At 47.6% G+C, this 16248-nt stretch overlaps 1 protein-coding gene across 6 annotated transcripts in view; it reads left to right on the forward strand.

Moving 5' to 3' along the window:
* The first annotated feature begins 1432 nt into the window (after positions 1-1432).
* The window catches only part of SLC22A23 (solute carrier family 22 member 23), a 182148-nt gene continuing 167332 nt past the window's right edge, over positions 1433-16248 (forward strand). For 2 of the 6 annotated variants that reach the window (XR_012497347.1, XM_019752356.2), the window contains exon 1: positions 1629-2861. Coding sequence is in view for 5 of the 6 variants with exons in the window: in XM_019752356.2 (XP_019607915.2) it covers positions 2199-2861 (663 nt within the window). In the remaining variant the exon portion in view is untranslated. Of the gene's footprint in view, positions 2862-16248 lie in introns of all 6 variants that reach the window. The other 4 variants (XM_074335283.1, XM_074335284.1, XM_074335282.1 and 1 more) reach the window with 4 other exon arrangements.

The raw sequence follows: 16248 nt of genomic DNA on the forward strand, positions 1-16248 counted from the left end.
AAGAAGAAATAAATAACATCTTTAAAGTTATATTTAAACTCAGAAATAGAAATACAGATTTTATGTAATAGTAACAGTAGTAGTGGTGGTAATAATAAATCACTAACATTTATTGAGCACTTTCTCTGTTCCAGGCATGGAGGTAAGCACTTTGCGTTTATTATCTCTTCTAATGGGAAGAGGGGAAGGAAGAAAAAGTGAAACAAACAAATAATGTGAAGCTGGAAAGAAAAAGAAAACCCGTTACTACATAAACTGTGTGTAGTATCACACCCAAAGCTCTTTAAATACAAGCAGGTTTAGAGACCCATTTCTTGGAGGCTTGCTGTTTTCTGCGGCGCTTTGGGCCCCTTTAGGGCATGGTTATCTAATCTCCCCCCTCTCAGCCATGCAGAAACGCCCACAACCTACCCCGCCCCAAGGCCCAGCCCACTAGCAGCCTTCAGGAAGAATTTTCTCGGATGTGCCAGTATTTTACGTAGTAATCCCATGTTGCCCATAACAAAAAGGAACTTCAGGTTAAATATGTAAACAAATGATGGAAATGCGAAAGAATACATTCAGTATGCATAGCTTAGATTGTATTCTTTTGGAAAGCAAAGCATTTCTTTCACCACTACCCATTAAATAAGACTGGAAATGAATTGCTCTATCAAGACTTCCATTAATAAACTTCTCAGAATATTAAATATTTCCATGTGGGGACGCTGGGGTGAAAGGTGCCGCCCCATTTCATCTGCGCCTGGGTGCAGAAGGAAATATGCTAATACAGCCGTTTGCCGCAGGGCTGGCGTTATTTATATAGCACCGGCTGGGCAAGGTTGGCGCTGGAGCACTAGAGAGGAGGAAGGTTTGCCTTCATGTGTGCGAATATAGAGGTGTGCGGCAGTGCACTTGGCGTTCCACACGTGAATTCAAGATCGTGGCGGGGTGGGGGTGAGAGGATTACCATCACCATTCACGGTTATGTATATGTAACTTGGGTTGGCACCATATCCGTCTAGTATCATACTTGTAATAGCATTCATTTTGGGGTGGGGAAGAAATAGAGATCTGGGAGTGGGTGCTGCGGCCGGTGGTGGATTACCCGACGCTGCGGGTGACCGAGAACCTGAAAGTGGCAAATGCGCCTCCTTGACCCTACTCCACGGACACAAAAATCAACCATATCTGTACCTCGAAAAAGTGCAAGAGGGTTGCTCCCTAATGCTGGCGACCCTTGGGCTCGCGAGCTGGTATGGGGTGCCGGCAGCCGGCACCTCTGAGGCCAGCAGAAGTCATTGAGACCCGACGCACGCCGAGTGTGTGGGGGCAGTGCGCGGAGGCGGGAACCCAGACCCGAACACAACCCAGTTCACAAGCTCCCGGCGCACGCCGACTCCTCCGGGACCCCCAGTCCACCCACGCCCGCGGCTCCGCGTGCCTACTCCTCCCCCGCCCCGCCCGGCGCGGAGGTGGGAGAAGCAGGGGACCCTACGGCCAGGCGGGCCCGAGTGTCCCGTTTCCCCCGCCCCTCTCCCGTGGATTCCGCGGGCGCGTCCCAGCTGGAGGGGGCGCTCGCGCCCTGGAGCAGGGCGCAGCAGGTGCCGCGGTTACCTCCACCTCTACGGGGGGAGAGGGGGCGGGCCGGGGACAAGGAAAGAGGAGGAGGAGAGCAGGAGGAGGGAGGTCGAATTGCGGAGCCGGACAGCGCGGCCGGCTCGGCAGGCTAGCACCGGAGCTCGCGGCTTCCGGGAGGCGCCTGAGGTCGGATAAATACATCCTGGGCGCCCGGGGAGCAGCGGCCGCTGCCCGCAACGCCCGCACTGCTGTCCGCAGGGCGCTGAGCTCGCCGGCAAAGGCGCGGCGCCTGCTCCTCCTCTTCCCCCGGCGCGGAGCAGCAGAGAGCGGCGGGCTCGGCCGCCGGCGCCCGGGCCGCGGAGCGGATGAGCGGCGGCGGCTGAGGGCCCGGGCCGGCCTTTGCCTGGCCTCTGCCCGGCGCCCGAGCGGGGCCGCAGCGCCCGGGGCGCGGGGTCGGGGCCGGTGACATGGGGGCGGACTGACGCGCCTGGGGCGGCCAAGCTCTCTCTCTCGAGCCGCGGGCTCTGCTCGGCGGCGGCGGCGGCGGCGGGGGCCCGGGCCGGCGCGCTCTGCCCCGGGCGCCCGCAGGAGCCTTCGCCGCGCTCTATGCGCCTCTGCGGGCGCCGCGGGCCCGGGCCATGGCGATAGACCGGCGGCGCGAGGCGGCGGGCGGCGGGCCCGGGCGGCAGCCGCCCCTAGCCGAGGAGAACGGCTCCCTGCCGCCCGGGGACGCGGCGGCCTCGGTGCCCCTCGGGGGACGCGCGGGCTCAAGCAGCGGCGGGGAGATCCAGCCGCTGCCCGCCCCGCATCCCGCCGGCGGCGGCCCGCATTCGAGCTGCTGCTCGGCGGCGTCGGCCCCGAGCCTCCTGTTGCTGGACTACGACGGGTCGGTGCTGCCCTTCCTGGGGGGCCTGGGCGGGGGCTATCAGAAGACCCTCGTGCTGCTCACCTGGATCCCGGCGCTGTTCATCGGCTTCAGCCAGTTCTCAGACTCCTTCCTCTTGGACCAGCCGGACTTCTGGTGCCGCGAGGCCGGCAAAGGCGCCGAGCTGGCGGGGGTCACCGCCACCGGCAGATGGGGAGCCGGCGATGTGGCCAACTGGACCAGCCTCCCGATCACCCCTTTCTCCACTGCCGCCTGGGGGACCGCGGGCAACCTTAGTAACACCAGCGGCCAGGACAGAGGCGACACGCCACCCTTGCAGTCCCCTCCGGAGAAGGGAGAAAACGCCTCCAACTGCAACTGCCACGAATGGGACTATGGCATCCGCACAGGCCTCGTCCAAAACGTGGTCAGCAAGGTAAGGGCCGCGACCGCCCCGGCCCCGTGTCCTTCTCCTGAGCCCATTTCACCCCTAGGTCGCCCCCACCCTTCCCTCCGTGTAAACCGAGGTCCAAGCCCGAGGCAGCCAGGAACCAAAGTCCCTAAAGTGATGCTAGTTTGTGCGTACGTGCATCTCACATTGGCTTAATCGCCTTCTGTCCCCCCAAAGAGATGCATTTACTCGGGTGTAAAGGGAGGGTTTTTTGTTGCCTTCTGCAGTGACTGCCTCCCACCTCTAAGGGGGTATTATGGGCTTTCTTAGTTTGCACCCAAACTCCTGTCCCAGGGCACATAGGCGAAGAGCGCCCCTCCCCCTAAAGCCTGGCGCTTCCTTCTCCCACCCTTCCATCTGTCACTCTCACTAGGGCAGGGGTGGCCTGCGGAGGGTAAGACCTCTGACCTGTCACCAAGCCAGCTATGGAGGACCCACCTCATTCAAGGTCTGCTGGTGGGAGCCAGGCTCAGGGCTCTGCTCTTTTGCCTGGTTAGTCGTCCCTACGTCTCTCACAAAGAAATACCCATCCATGAGACTAGTACCCTATTCCCAGATGGTCTTTCTGGAAGACCTCAGCCATCCCCAGCTTGGTTTGGAAACAGACTAAAGCCAACTAACTTGTAGCCGGAGAAGCAAAGAGCTCTTGAAAATTTCCTTTTCCCCCTCCCCAGGCTCAGTCCTCTCCAAAGAGGGGCGTATTTGGCTTTAGACTTTGCCACCCCAGTGTTCCCTGCAATGTTTTCTCAGGACTTCAGTAAACATCACTGGAGTATAGGAAGGACGCTAAGAATGTGTTTGGTATTCTGGCACCACCACTGCTCTTACATAGCAGCTGTTTTTGTCAGAGGCATTGAGACCCTAGTCAGCTTTAGCTGAACTTCCCATTTGCTCCCTCCCAGTCCAGGGAGCCCCTCTAGTAGAGGTATTACATTGTGTGGAATGGAACAGGAATGTTTGGTGAGAGATGTGTAGCCAGTATGAAAATAGAGAATGGGCAGTGTTAGAAAATCAGTGCCCAAGACATCTATAATTTTCTGGATTTCTTAACACATAAGAGAAATTGTATACCAATTTGTCAAGCAATTTATGTCTTTTGCTCCTTCTGTGTTTTAAATTAACTTGCATTACAAAGTAAATGTAGACCTTTTCTCCTTCTGGGCAGTTTTAAATGCTTTGTTTAAATGTGAGACTGAAATTTAACAGTTTATGTCAATCAATGTGCATGTATTTTTCCCCCCAAGTGCATGTTAGTAAACAGTTGTAGTTCACGGATGTGTAATATGAAACTCTTACATCATCATAACCCTTGCTTTAATCTTGTACCAACCTGGCAAGAAATGATCTGTCTTGTGGGAACTGTCTGGATTAGCTGTTAATAGGAGAAGAACCATGCAGTTTAGTTCACCTTGACCCTCCCACCCCGTCAGGCTGGCCTTCCCAAAGGTGTCTCTGTGACTGTTTCCCAACGATGGAGGGCAATATTTTTTTTTTGTTTACCAGCATGGAAAATTAAGAACAATGACCACAATGACTATTTTAATACTCTTTGTACTTTGTGAAAGTAAGGATTTGGTAACATTTTCAAATACTTTAATCAAGCCCCTTTTTAAAGTAGAGGAAGAATAATATAGATCAAAGCAAATGTGTGTAGATGGTGTTCTGTCCTGGGGCCTGATGGGAGATGAACTTGAAAGTTGGGAGAGAGGATAGACTATTATTGTCTTGGTGGTGGGGACCCAGGAACAGCTATTCACACTTTACCATGGATCATAAGAGGAGAGAACTAAAATTGTTCTTGGAAACAGGCTATGGAGTATATTGGAAAGCTGGACAATATTTTTAAATTAGCATTTGAGAGGGTCGAAGATGGCACTAATGTGTGCGGTATGTTTTGGGGGTGCCAGATACGTCACAGTTACAGATAGCTGACAAGGCAAGACTGGAAGGAGAAGACTTTTGGACAATAGTTAGAGACACATTTTCTTGTAAGATAAAGACTCTATAGAAAGGACATATCGATTTTCACGTACAAATAAGATCTAAATAAAGGACTGTCCTTCCACAGTGTTCTGTTCCATAACAAATGTTTTAAAGAGCTTTTAAAGCACATTTTGGCATGTACTAAGGCAGACTTTCTCCTCTGCTGGCTGTGCATGTTGGATACACTATCAGGTGTACAACTGTGGAATATATACTGTGATGGGTGCTGAATTCCAGGGGTCAGGTACCTGTCAGCTTTGTTTGTAAGTAGATGCAGAAGTGGAAGGTTTGCCTTCCATCAGCAGATGAAAGTCCAGTCTGAGAAGTTGCCTTTTGTATTCTCTTCCCCAGATTCATACTATGACCTTCCTACTTGCAAATAAGCCTCATGCAATGTCTTTATCAGTCAGTAGACTTCCTTCAGCATATATATGCCCCTACAATATACACCGTATTCTACCCCTAGGTGGGGAAAGGGATACAGAAGAATTGCCAAACATATGTTATGTTATATCATATTACATTACATTATATTATAAATATGTATTACAAATACATATTATGTTATAAATTTATATATTATAACTATATATTATATTATAAACATGTTGTTAATATATATTATCTGTGTTATGTATTGCATAACCTATTATATATGCTATAATAGCACCTACATACATGAAACTGTCAAGCCAGTTAGAATCCCAGGTTATTATAGTTCAAAGGGCTCTTCAGGCTGACAAGTCTCTCTAGCCTCATGAATAAGATCCCCTACATGCATATCCCTTCCAGGATGGGAAGGCAACCCCCGTTAGGCAGGCAGCCCCTCCATAGTTGCTCTTCGTTGCAGAGAGTCATGTTTTTGGTGACTATAACTCAGATCATCTCATGCCTATTTGTGCAATTTGTTCCTCTGAATGATTCTTTTTCCTTATACATGGTATATGTTCAGATGTTTGGGGATGCCCAAGTATCCTGGCTGTTACATCACCAGCTGCTTCAGTTGTTTACATATATGACAACATTTACCATACTGACTGCTCCACTTCTCATATGTGTCTCGTAAGCGTGGCACCCAGAACATACCTGGTAGGCCCTGTGTCTTCTAATCAGAAGAGAGGAAGAATGGACACTCTGAGTCCACAAACAAAGCCTACAGTTGATACATTAAGGCTTTTAGTAGACTTGACATGCTTCTAATTATCTTGAGATCACGGTCACCAAACCTGTATGGGATTGCACTATGTCAGGGCTTTCTCAGCCTCCCCTTGTGTGACGCAGTGCACAATATATGTTTCACCTTAATAGTTTTGGGTTACTAGATCTCTCCAATTAGGTTCCTGTTTTTATTTGTTTTTGCTTTGGTCCTTGGTATTTGTTACCTGTTCCAGAATTTTCAGTGCCTTCAAAATAACAATAATAATACCAGCTTTCTTCTGTGTGGCCCTATAAAGTTTTAACATCTATTTTTACACCTGTTTCCTTTCATTGAGAATGGTGAGTAATCCAAGGCCAGTCTTAACATTGAGTATTATCTTGGAGTTTAAATCACTTGTCACACTCTTGAGTGAGCCAGGTGTTCTGTACAGAAGCCTGGTGTTCAACTTCCTGATGACATTTATAGTTCTGTATTTTATCTCCCAGCTATGTTGAAAGATACTGTCAGTGCTTTCCTGAAAAGAAGAACCTAATACATTCCTGCAGAGTCACTAAGAGGGCAGCTCTGGGGAAACTGAGGCCAAGTGGGTCGGGAGCCCTGCTCGCCCCACACCAGCATTCCCTGTGCAGCCCGGAGTCTCAGGTACTTCTGAGATTTTACTCAACGAGGTTAAAAAACTGCAACTCCACTGATTTTAAAATATTTCTCTTCATAACTTGCATAGTTTATTCTTCATTGTTCTGAGTGAATTCTTGTTAGTGTTTAATGCTCACCACTTCCTTGACTAATCTCTATAATGTTGCCGAAAAGTTTGTCAGTTAAATTTTCTAAGCTTCATTCCTTTTCTGTATATGAGCTTTGAAATGCTTATCTATCTCTAGTCTTCTGATATTTCTTCTGTTCTTCATGAATTCTCAAAGATTGCTGGCTTTTATCCTGTAAGGACACCTGAGAGTTGTTTAAATATCCTGCAAAGTAATTTGTATTCCTTTTCTGGTACTCAAGACTTTAAGTTATTTAAAGTGACTCAGTACAATTTAATTAGGATTAAAAATAATTGCAATTTCATTGCAATAGTAATATTTTTTAAAAGAACCCACTGTTAAGTCTTTCTAGTGGTGGTTTATTTATTTCATCTAGTATATGCAACACAACAGTGAACATCTTTATGCATATCTATTTTTAGAAATTGATTTTAATAAATAATGTGTGCACGTGATACTCAAAGCAGACAGTAAAAATATTTCTTTGCCTCTTTAGAAGCAACTAAGGCTACCAGTTTCTTTTTATTTATTTTTTATTAAATTTATTGAGGTGACAATTGTTAGTAAAATTACATAGATTTCAGGTGTACGATTCTGTATTACATCATCTATAAATCCCATTGTGTGTTCATCACCCAGAGTCAGATCTCCTTCCATCACCATATATTTGATCCCCTTTACCCTCATCTCCCACCCCCCACCCCCCTTACCCTCTGGCAACCACCAAACCATTGTCTGTGTCTATGAGTTTCTGTTTCTCATTTGTTTGTCTTGTTCTTTTGTTGCTTTTGGTTTATATACCACATATCAGTGAAATCACATGGTTCTCTGCTTTTTCTGTCTGACTTATTTCGCTCAGCATTACACTCTCAAGATCCATCCATGTTGTCACAAATGTTCCTATATCATCTTTTCTTACCGCCGAATAGTATTCCATTGTGTATATATACCACAACTTCTTCATCCATTCATCTATCGAAGGACATTTTGGTGGTTTCCATGTTTTGGCCACCGTAAACAAAGCTGCAATGAACATTGGAGCACACGTGTCTTTATCTCTAAATGTTTTCAGATTTTTTGGGTAGATACCCAGGAGAGGGATGGCTGGGTCATATGGCAATTCTATTCGTAATTTTTTGAGGAACCTCCACACTGCCTTCCATAACGGCTGCACCAGTCTGCATTCCCACCAACAGTGTATGAGGGTTCATTTTTCTCCACAGCCTCTCCAACATTTGTTACTATTTGTCTTGTTGATGATAGCCATTCTGACTGGGGTGAGGTGATATCTCATTGTGGTTTTTATTTGCATTTCTCTGATGATTAGTGATGTTGAGCATTTTTTCATAGGTCTATTTGCCATTTGTATGTCCTCTTTGGAGAAATGTCTCTTCAAGTCCTCTGCCCATTTTTCAATTGGGTTGTTTGGTGCATTCTTTAGGCAGAAATTTTAGATTTGGATAGAGTTAAATGAGTTAATCTTTTCTTTAATGGTTTCTGGATTTTGTGTTAGATTCAGGGCTTCCATAACCCTGGAATATTAGGAAAAAACCCATGTTTTCTTCTAACAGTTTTATGATCTCAGTACATCTTTAATTTAGAGTTGCAGGGATCAGTTTTGCTTTTATTGAGCGATCAGGATAAATTTCTAGAAAGGGAAATAAATATTAGGTCAGATGATATAACCAGCATTTCATATAGGCTTTAACTTGCTGATAACTACGTCCTAAACTTGATTTTGTCAGTGGTCTTGACGGTCTTACTGAGGGAAAGACTGGAAGCTAAACAGTTGTTGAGCAGCTCTTTCCATCTCCTTCTCAGAGACAGCGCTCATGCCCAGGCAGTGGGTCTTACGTTCCCTTCTGAGCTACTTGCAAAACATCATTTTTTCTTTTTAATCTTCAGCATTTTTTGCAAGTCTCAATTCTTTTTGGCCATTAGCCCAAGGTAGGGTTGGATCAAAAGTTGATAATGTTTTAAAACATGTTGGATTCTCTGAATGTCAGTCTTGGTATTAGCACAAACCAGCGGTGTGCTGGATCCAGGCTGTACACTCCTCTCTGTGCAGCTGCGCATTCAGGAATGTCATGATGGTGGCTTGGAATCGGCCATGGCAGGAGCATTTACACCATGGAAGTTGGCACCACAGGGTTTTGTTTTTCTTGCAGTTATCAAGCAGTCCACTGAGCATGACCCTGAGCCACTCCTTTCCTTTTTTTTTTTTTTTAACCCTTTCCTTTTCTCCCTCCTTCCCTTCCTAGATAGGAGTACCAATTCTGAGCCAAGCATCGTGCTACATGTTGGGGCTAGGCAGAAACAGATAGCTCAGCTCCCATAGAGCTTATAGTCTAATGCGGGAGGCACACCTTAATAATAAAGGCACACCTTTATTATTTAACACATTAAATAATAACCTTTTAATTACAAACTGAGTTAAACATGTGGAAAGAAAAGGAAATGAAAGACTAGAACAAAGACCCTCGCCTAGACTGATTTGTCTGAGTGAAGCTGACATCCAAGATGACATCTGAGGTTTGAGTAGGAGAGAGGGGGGCAAAAGTGGGGTGTGTGTGCGCACGTGTATTTTCTAGAGAAAGGAAACAGCATCTGCAAGGGCCCTGTGGCATGCAGGAGCCTGGAATTGATAGGAGGCGGTGTAGAAGGGAACATGGAAGGGGGTGGCTTCTAAGAACATAAGCCATGAGATGAACTCAGCCAGCTGAGCGGATGTATTTGGAATGGAGTGGGACAAGGGACAGTGTGTGGGGTGAGATGAGAGCCTAGGACCAAGCCCTGTGCCTGAAATGGAGACTTGGGTTTCTGCGAGTAGGCAGAGAGGAGGGAGGAGAGCACTTAAGGGGGCAGAGGCAGCCTGAACAAAGGTTCCACAGGAAACCAGGTCTGTTTATGCTGCCGAAAGGAAAACAGCTGGCCCAAGGAGGGGTGCTGAGAAGGAGCTGTGTAAAATCGTGTGGGAGCTGCCGGTCCAGACCAGACTTTAGACATGTGGGCCTGGAACCTGTTCCCAGGGCTATTGACAGGAAACAGTACTGGCCTTTGGAGTGTTCTAGTGTTTTCAATTGCCCTCCTGCTCAAAGGGGGAGGATGCTAATTAAATTCCCACAAGGCTGAGAGACCCTGATAAACCGTGTTTCCCCGAAAATAAGACTGGGTCTTATATTAATTTTTGCTCCAAAGGACGTATTAGGGCTTATGTTCAGGGGGTGTCATCCTGACAAATCATGCTAGGGCTTATTTTCCAGTTAGGTCTTATTTTCGGGGAAACACGGTAGGAAGCCATGGGTAAATTTACTTCCATTCAACGAGCCTTACCTTTGCCAAATGCCTAGTGTAGGTAAAAGATCATCCTGGCCACAGCCAACCTGTAATTTTATCTTCTAGTCCAAAGTCCTCAGTTACAGATGAGAAGACAGGCATGGAAGGAGGAAGGATCATTCTGGTGGGTCCAAAGCCACCAGAATTAGGGTTAGAATCCAGTTCTCATCCTGCAGGCCTTTCTTGCCTCTGCCCCTGAGTGCCCCCCGCCAGGGCAGAGGGGCCAGGAAGTGCTGGCTGGGCTGCTCCTGTTCTTTGGGTTGTTCCCTCTAACTGGCATATCAGAGATGGTCTCCTGCCCGAGAATGGTTATAACTCTATGTGTTGGTTTCTGCAAGCTGAGGTGTATTTGGTTATACTACGGCTTTGTGAGGGTGGGCTTGTGCAAAGCACCTCTCTGGGCACATTTCTATAATCTCTGCTCTTTCTGCCTTCATTGCCCACTTACCTGGAATGCCCTTCCTTCCTTCCTTCCTTCCTTCCTTCCTTCCTTCCTTCCTTCCTTCCTTCCTTCCTTCCTTCAGCCAGACAGTCCCTGTTCATGCTTCAGATCAGCGGAGTCCTCATCCAGCGCTCCCAGCACCCAGCTGTGCCTTTGTCGTAGCTCTCACTGTATGGTATTCAGAATGGTGTCTGTCCATCCCCCACTGGAAGTGTGTCTTATGCGTACTGGTCTTTTACTCACAACGTCTTCACGTAAATGTCTGAGCGCACCTGAACTCAATGTTATGAAAAGAGTGGGAGTTTTTAGTTTGGCAGGTGTGGGTTCAAGCCTTGACTGTACTTATGACCTGTTAATCTTGAGAGTGGCAGGAACCTCATCAGTAAAGTGGGTCATTGCTTACCTTACCTGGAGAGCCGTCCTGAGAACAGAAGGAGAACACCAGGAGGCACCTGGGAAATCTCAGCTCCTTCTTCCTCCCTCTGTGGGCTGAGGACTGGCTGAATGAGTCATCTGAGAAATGCTTAGATGGGGAGGAGCTGACAGGCCACACCTGGAAGCTCCTTGGGAGCTCCTAGGTGTCTGTCACCTTCCCCCAGAAAATGATGACATGGGAACCAGGTGTGCCCTTAAGATAAGACACCTGAATCCAAAACCAACCTGCAGGGGTTTGTCTAAACGACCCTTTAAGGAGTTTGTTTTCAGAGCTCTAATCTGAAAACACAACAGGTCACGGCCACTGGGCTCAGAGAGAATCTGAGAAGGAAGGACCTTCCTGGGGGCCACAACACTGAGGATTAGAGTTCTCAGTGTGTTTAGAAATCTGGGTTAGCTGTACCAGGTGGAAAGGGATCAGAGAGAAAGTGGAATTTTAGAGAGTTGATGGTAACCTTGAGCTGTAACAGCAAGGATCAGAGAGCTTGAACTTGAGGGCCAGGGACCCCGTTCCAGAGCTGCCCTGTGCCCCCTGGAGTGTCATCCTTGCTGAGTTTTTGTGGGAGAACATTGACTTCGACCTCAGTCGTCCACAGACTTTGATCTTTAGGGATTTAGTAGTTTCCTTCTTTCATTTGTTCAACGTTTACGCAATGCTGGTCATTGTACACAGACAGACCTCGCTCCCAACAGGTGACCTAAAGACTGACAAGGCCTACATTTCTAGGAAAGGGGGGCAGTGGTTATTGATTGATTTAAGTGGATTTCCCCTAAAATAAATTGTTGCTGTAATAGAACACTGCCAGGGGACCCTCTAGGCCAGGGGTGTCCAAACTTTTTTCAACATTTTTTACCAAGGGCCATATGCAGTAAAATACACAAACAGCCGGGCCACTCACTCGAGGTGAAGTATTGCCTCACCTGGTTTATTTAAGTAAACTAAATATATTTTTGGAATTTGCTGTGGGCCAATTAACAATGGATTGCAGGCCGCAGTTGGCCCGCGGGCCGCAGTTTGGACACCCCTGCTCTAGGCCATCCATTTGCTCAAACTTCTTCTCTTCTTATGACTTGATTGCAAGTAGAGAAAATAAATTTCAAATTACATTAACAAAATAGAAAAGAAATTCATTGGAAAGATGCAGGGATGGCTCAGGAAACCTATGGTGGGATCTGAGGCCAGAAAATGTAGGGAGGGGGGAATCTTTCAGGAGGTCTGCTGCCACCATTGTTCTTTCAGAAGACACATCTACTCTCACCCCCCTCCCCAGACATCAGCTTTGTCACCCCACCAAACTGGCTTTGTCTTCTTCCTTTGCTTACCTGGTCCCTGGTCCAGGAATGGCCAGCACGGAGGCCAGCATTCCTCTGTCCAACTCCAGGTTCCTGGGCGCCAATCTGATATCCAGCTCAGGCCGAGGTGAGGAAGGGCAGGTTTCAGAGCAGTGAGTCGGATCACGCAGGGCTGTGTGCGTGTGTGGTGGGTGCTCCTTCAAACAGTGTGGCAGGGAGTGGTAGTACAATAACTATTCTTTTTGGGGGAGGAAGGGGTGAGGATCTTTCTGGCAATTAATCAAGAATAATTGAATATTGATGATTTGACCATAAAATGCTTTAAACAAAGTATTCTTTTTGTTCTTAAGGACTCAGCATGTAACTCACCTGGCTGCTTAAGCTGCTTAAGTTTAGTGTAGAATTGGAAATAATACCCCTTCTGAGGCTTATTTTCTAGAAATAGTTATAGATGGCCTTAGTTATTAGCCCCAGATCACCGAGGGAGCTTGGAACAGCCCTTGGGCAGTCACTGAAACAGTTTTGCAAATTACCCTCTGCCCCACACAGGGTGCGCCTCTGTTTTTCCAAACCTTTTTTCTAGTCAGGACCAGCTACATAATTTGTGGGAACCAGTGCAAAATGAAAATTCAGCACCCATTGTTCAAAAATTATCAGGAAGATTAAGATGGTGACAGCCTAGCATTAAGCCAGATGTTGGGCCCTTTCTATCATCTTTCACAAAGCTGCTTGTCACTGCTGTGAAGCTCCAAGTCTTTCTTCCTGAATTTTCGGTATCTTTTCTGCTTCTCTACTTCTTTGTTGTCTTTTGTATCTTTTTCTAGGTTTCTTGTAGTAAAAGTGACACGTGCTTTTTACGCGCCTGTTTTTCCTAGTGAACAGCTTCACAAAGGCCTAACCAGATTTGTCTGGGATGTTTAGTTAGGTCAAGGTGCACAATAGCGTGAGGGAGCCAGGGAGCCCTCTCACAGTGAAAACACTGCTCCCGAAGCCAGATGGTCCTTATCTGAGCAGTGAAACCAACGAGCTGAGTCATAGGAATGGGTGGTAAAGAATGTTAAGTCATTAGAATGCTGGTTAAGTGTTTATCAGCCTTTTTCCTTTTTCTTTTTTTTTTTTTTTCAGGTGAGAAGGAGGGTCAGTCCTTTATATAATTTAATTCTACTAGGTAATAGTCACACTTTGTTTCTCAGTATCATGTGAAAATAAATACAAAGGAGATGGTGCCGGCATAAAACAGCCACAAGCATCCCAGTGGTCATACTAAATTACGGATGGGTTATGCACAGCATCGTAATGTGCACTACAACGTGCTTCCTCTCAGATTAGATAAAAGCTGCTTTTTCTGTGTGTTTAAAAGATACTTTACAAATTGGGCACCCCTGATTGTTACGTACTGAGGAACTCCACTGTTCTCAAATGGATATACTTGAGCGCTTGCAGTAAACACAAATTTGTTTGTCCTACTTAAAATTATTTTTTATAAAATACACATTTAACCATTTTTAAGTGTACAGTTCAGTAGCACTAAGTACATTCACACTGTTGTGCAACCATCACCACCGTCCATTTCCAGAACTTTTTCATCTTCCCAAACTGAGACTGTGCCCGAGACACCTTAACTCCCCATTTCCTTCTCCCCCAGCCCCTGGGAACCACCATTCTACTTTCTGTCTCTATGAATCTGACTACCCTGGGAACCTCGTATAAGTGAAATCATCCAGTATTTGTCCTTCTGTGTCTGGCTATTTCACTGAGTATAATATCCTCAGGGTTCATCCATGATGTATTCTGTGTCAGAATTTCCTTCCTTTTTAAGGTGAAACAACATTCTATTGTGTGGCTAGACCACATTTCGTTCATCCATCAGTGGACACTTGGGTTGCTTCCACCTTTCAGCTATTGGGAATGGTGCTACGGACAGAGTCTTGTCTTACTGTTTGCATCCAGCCCCTTCATCTCTCCCCTCCCCTGTCAGAGGTGATTCCTGCGGCTGCTTGTGTAGTGCCGGACCCCAGTTTTTCTCTCAGAGCATCTGCTCTAGGGCAGACCGTCTGCTGTGCCCTGAGTAGGTGACACACACAAATGGATAGAAGATCATCTCTGCCCTGGAGAAGGAGCTAATGGTATAGCCAAGACGTTTGGTCAGTGGAGGATTCCAGGCGCAGTGTGAGATGAGCTGGGACCAGGGTGTGAGTGGCAGGCGTCATCGTGTAGGGTGGGAGCTGAGGGTGTCGGGTGCAGAAGTGAGCGCGTGCAGGGAGGGCAGGTGAGAGCTGTGCTCAGGCCTGAGGAGTGCCCACCATCGGGGCGGTCAGGGATCCAGGCTGCTCTGGCACGTGAACCAGCCGAAAGGAGGGCTGGGGTTTGGGCAGCTGGGAAGGATTGAGAAAGGGCCTCCTGCTGAGGAGTTGTGAATTCTGGGAAGGGACATTGTGCCGAGTGCAGAGGAGGAGGGCCTGGGACCCAACCCCACAGGCCCATAAAGTTAGTTCCTGGGGCTTTGGTAGGCTTTTCACCCAGTGGACCATGAGGTGTATGAGGGTTGTAAACACAGAAAAGACAGAAGAGACTCAGGAGGGACGTGCTCCAGCCCAGGCCTATGTCTGCCTGAGGGCTTGGTGCCTGTCACTGCTGTGTCATCAGGACACATGCAGCAGACCTCAGCCCTTCCCTCGCCAGCCCCCACATGTGGGCCCCCAAGCATACATGTTAGTTAGTCTGTTAGTTAGTCTGGACCTTCTTGAAAACCCCCTCAACAAATCCCCTCACAAATGGTGCGGGGAAGGGGCTGTTGCCCTCTCCCTCGCTGCCTGTCTGTGCTCCTGGCAAGTGCCAGCTGTGCCCAGTGTCCCCACGTCACGTAGGCCACCTAGTCTCTGTGCTCCAGACAGTGTGATGCTTGCCTTATACCAGCTCCCTCAGAACTGCTTCAGCGATTTCTGTGTGGCTTTGGCAGTGGCCTCAGTTCTCAACACTCTTCTTGTGTTGGGGGAATGCTGCTTTCTCCTGATTCTCCTATGCCTCCGTGGCTATTCCTCTTCTCCCTGTCTCCTTCATGAATCCTTTCAGCCACTCACCCCCTTAAGGTACTTCGCAGGTGTGTCAGTCAGCTGGGGCTGCCGAAACAAGTAGCACAGACTGGGGGCTTAAACAACAGATGTTTATTTTCTCACCGTTCCAAAGGCTAGAACCAAGATCAAGGTATTAGCAGGGTTGATTCCTTCTGAGGGCTCTCTCTTGGGCTTGCAGAGGGCCACCTTCTCCCTGGGTCCTCATGTGGTCTTCCCTCTGTGTATGTCTGTGTCCTACTCTTTTCTTACAAGGACACCGGTCCTCTTTCATTAGGGCCCACTCTAATGACCTCATTTTAAATGAATTACATCTGTAAAGATTATATCTTCAAATAAGGTCATATTCTGAGGTATTAGGGGTCAGGACTTCAACATATGAGGGTTTTTTTGTTTGTTGGTGTTTTGGTTTTTTGTTTGTTTGTTTGTTTTTGTTTGGTGAAGGGACACCTTCAGCCCATAACACCTGAGTTCCAGCACACACCCTGAGTATAGCAGCCCCAAATCTTTATCTGTAACCTGAATATTTCCTCGAAGCCCTAGACCTGTGTGTTTGGTTACCTGCTGACTGAGTCTCTCATCTGGCCTCTGATCTTGTCCACCCCTACCCCCTTGCCTCAGATTCCAGTGTTTTGGTCCTAAATTGTAGCTGACTAGCTCTTTTAATTTCTCTGCTTCAGTTAACTTCCTGGCTCTCCAGGGCCTTTCAGATGAGGTTAGGCCTGGTTGGCGGATGGTCAAGGTCCCTGATTATCTGTACCCTGCCTGCCTCTCCTGCAGCTGTCCCTGTCATGCTTGCACAGGGACCCTGTGCTCCAGCCCCTGATCATTTCTCACATAACACTTGACCTTTGCAAATGGTATTCTTTCAGCCTAGAATCCAGCTCCC

Source organism: Rhinolophus sinicus, linkage group LG06, assembly GCF_036562045.2.
Source record: "Rhinolophus sinicus isolate RSC01 linkage group LG06, ASM3656204v1, whole genome shotgun sequence".
Lineage (NCBI taxonomy): Eukaryota > Metazoa > Chordata > Mammalia > Chiroptera > Rhinolophidae > Rhinolophus > Rhinolophus sinicus.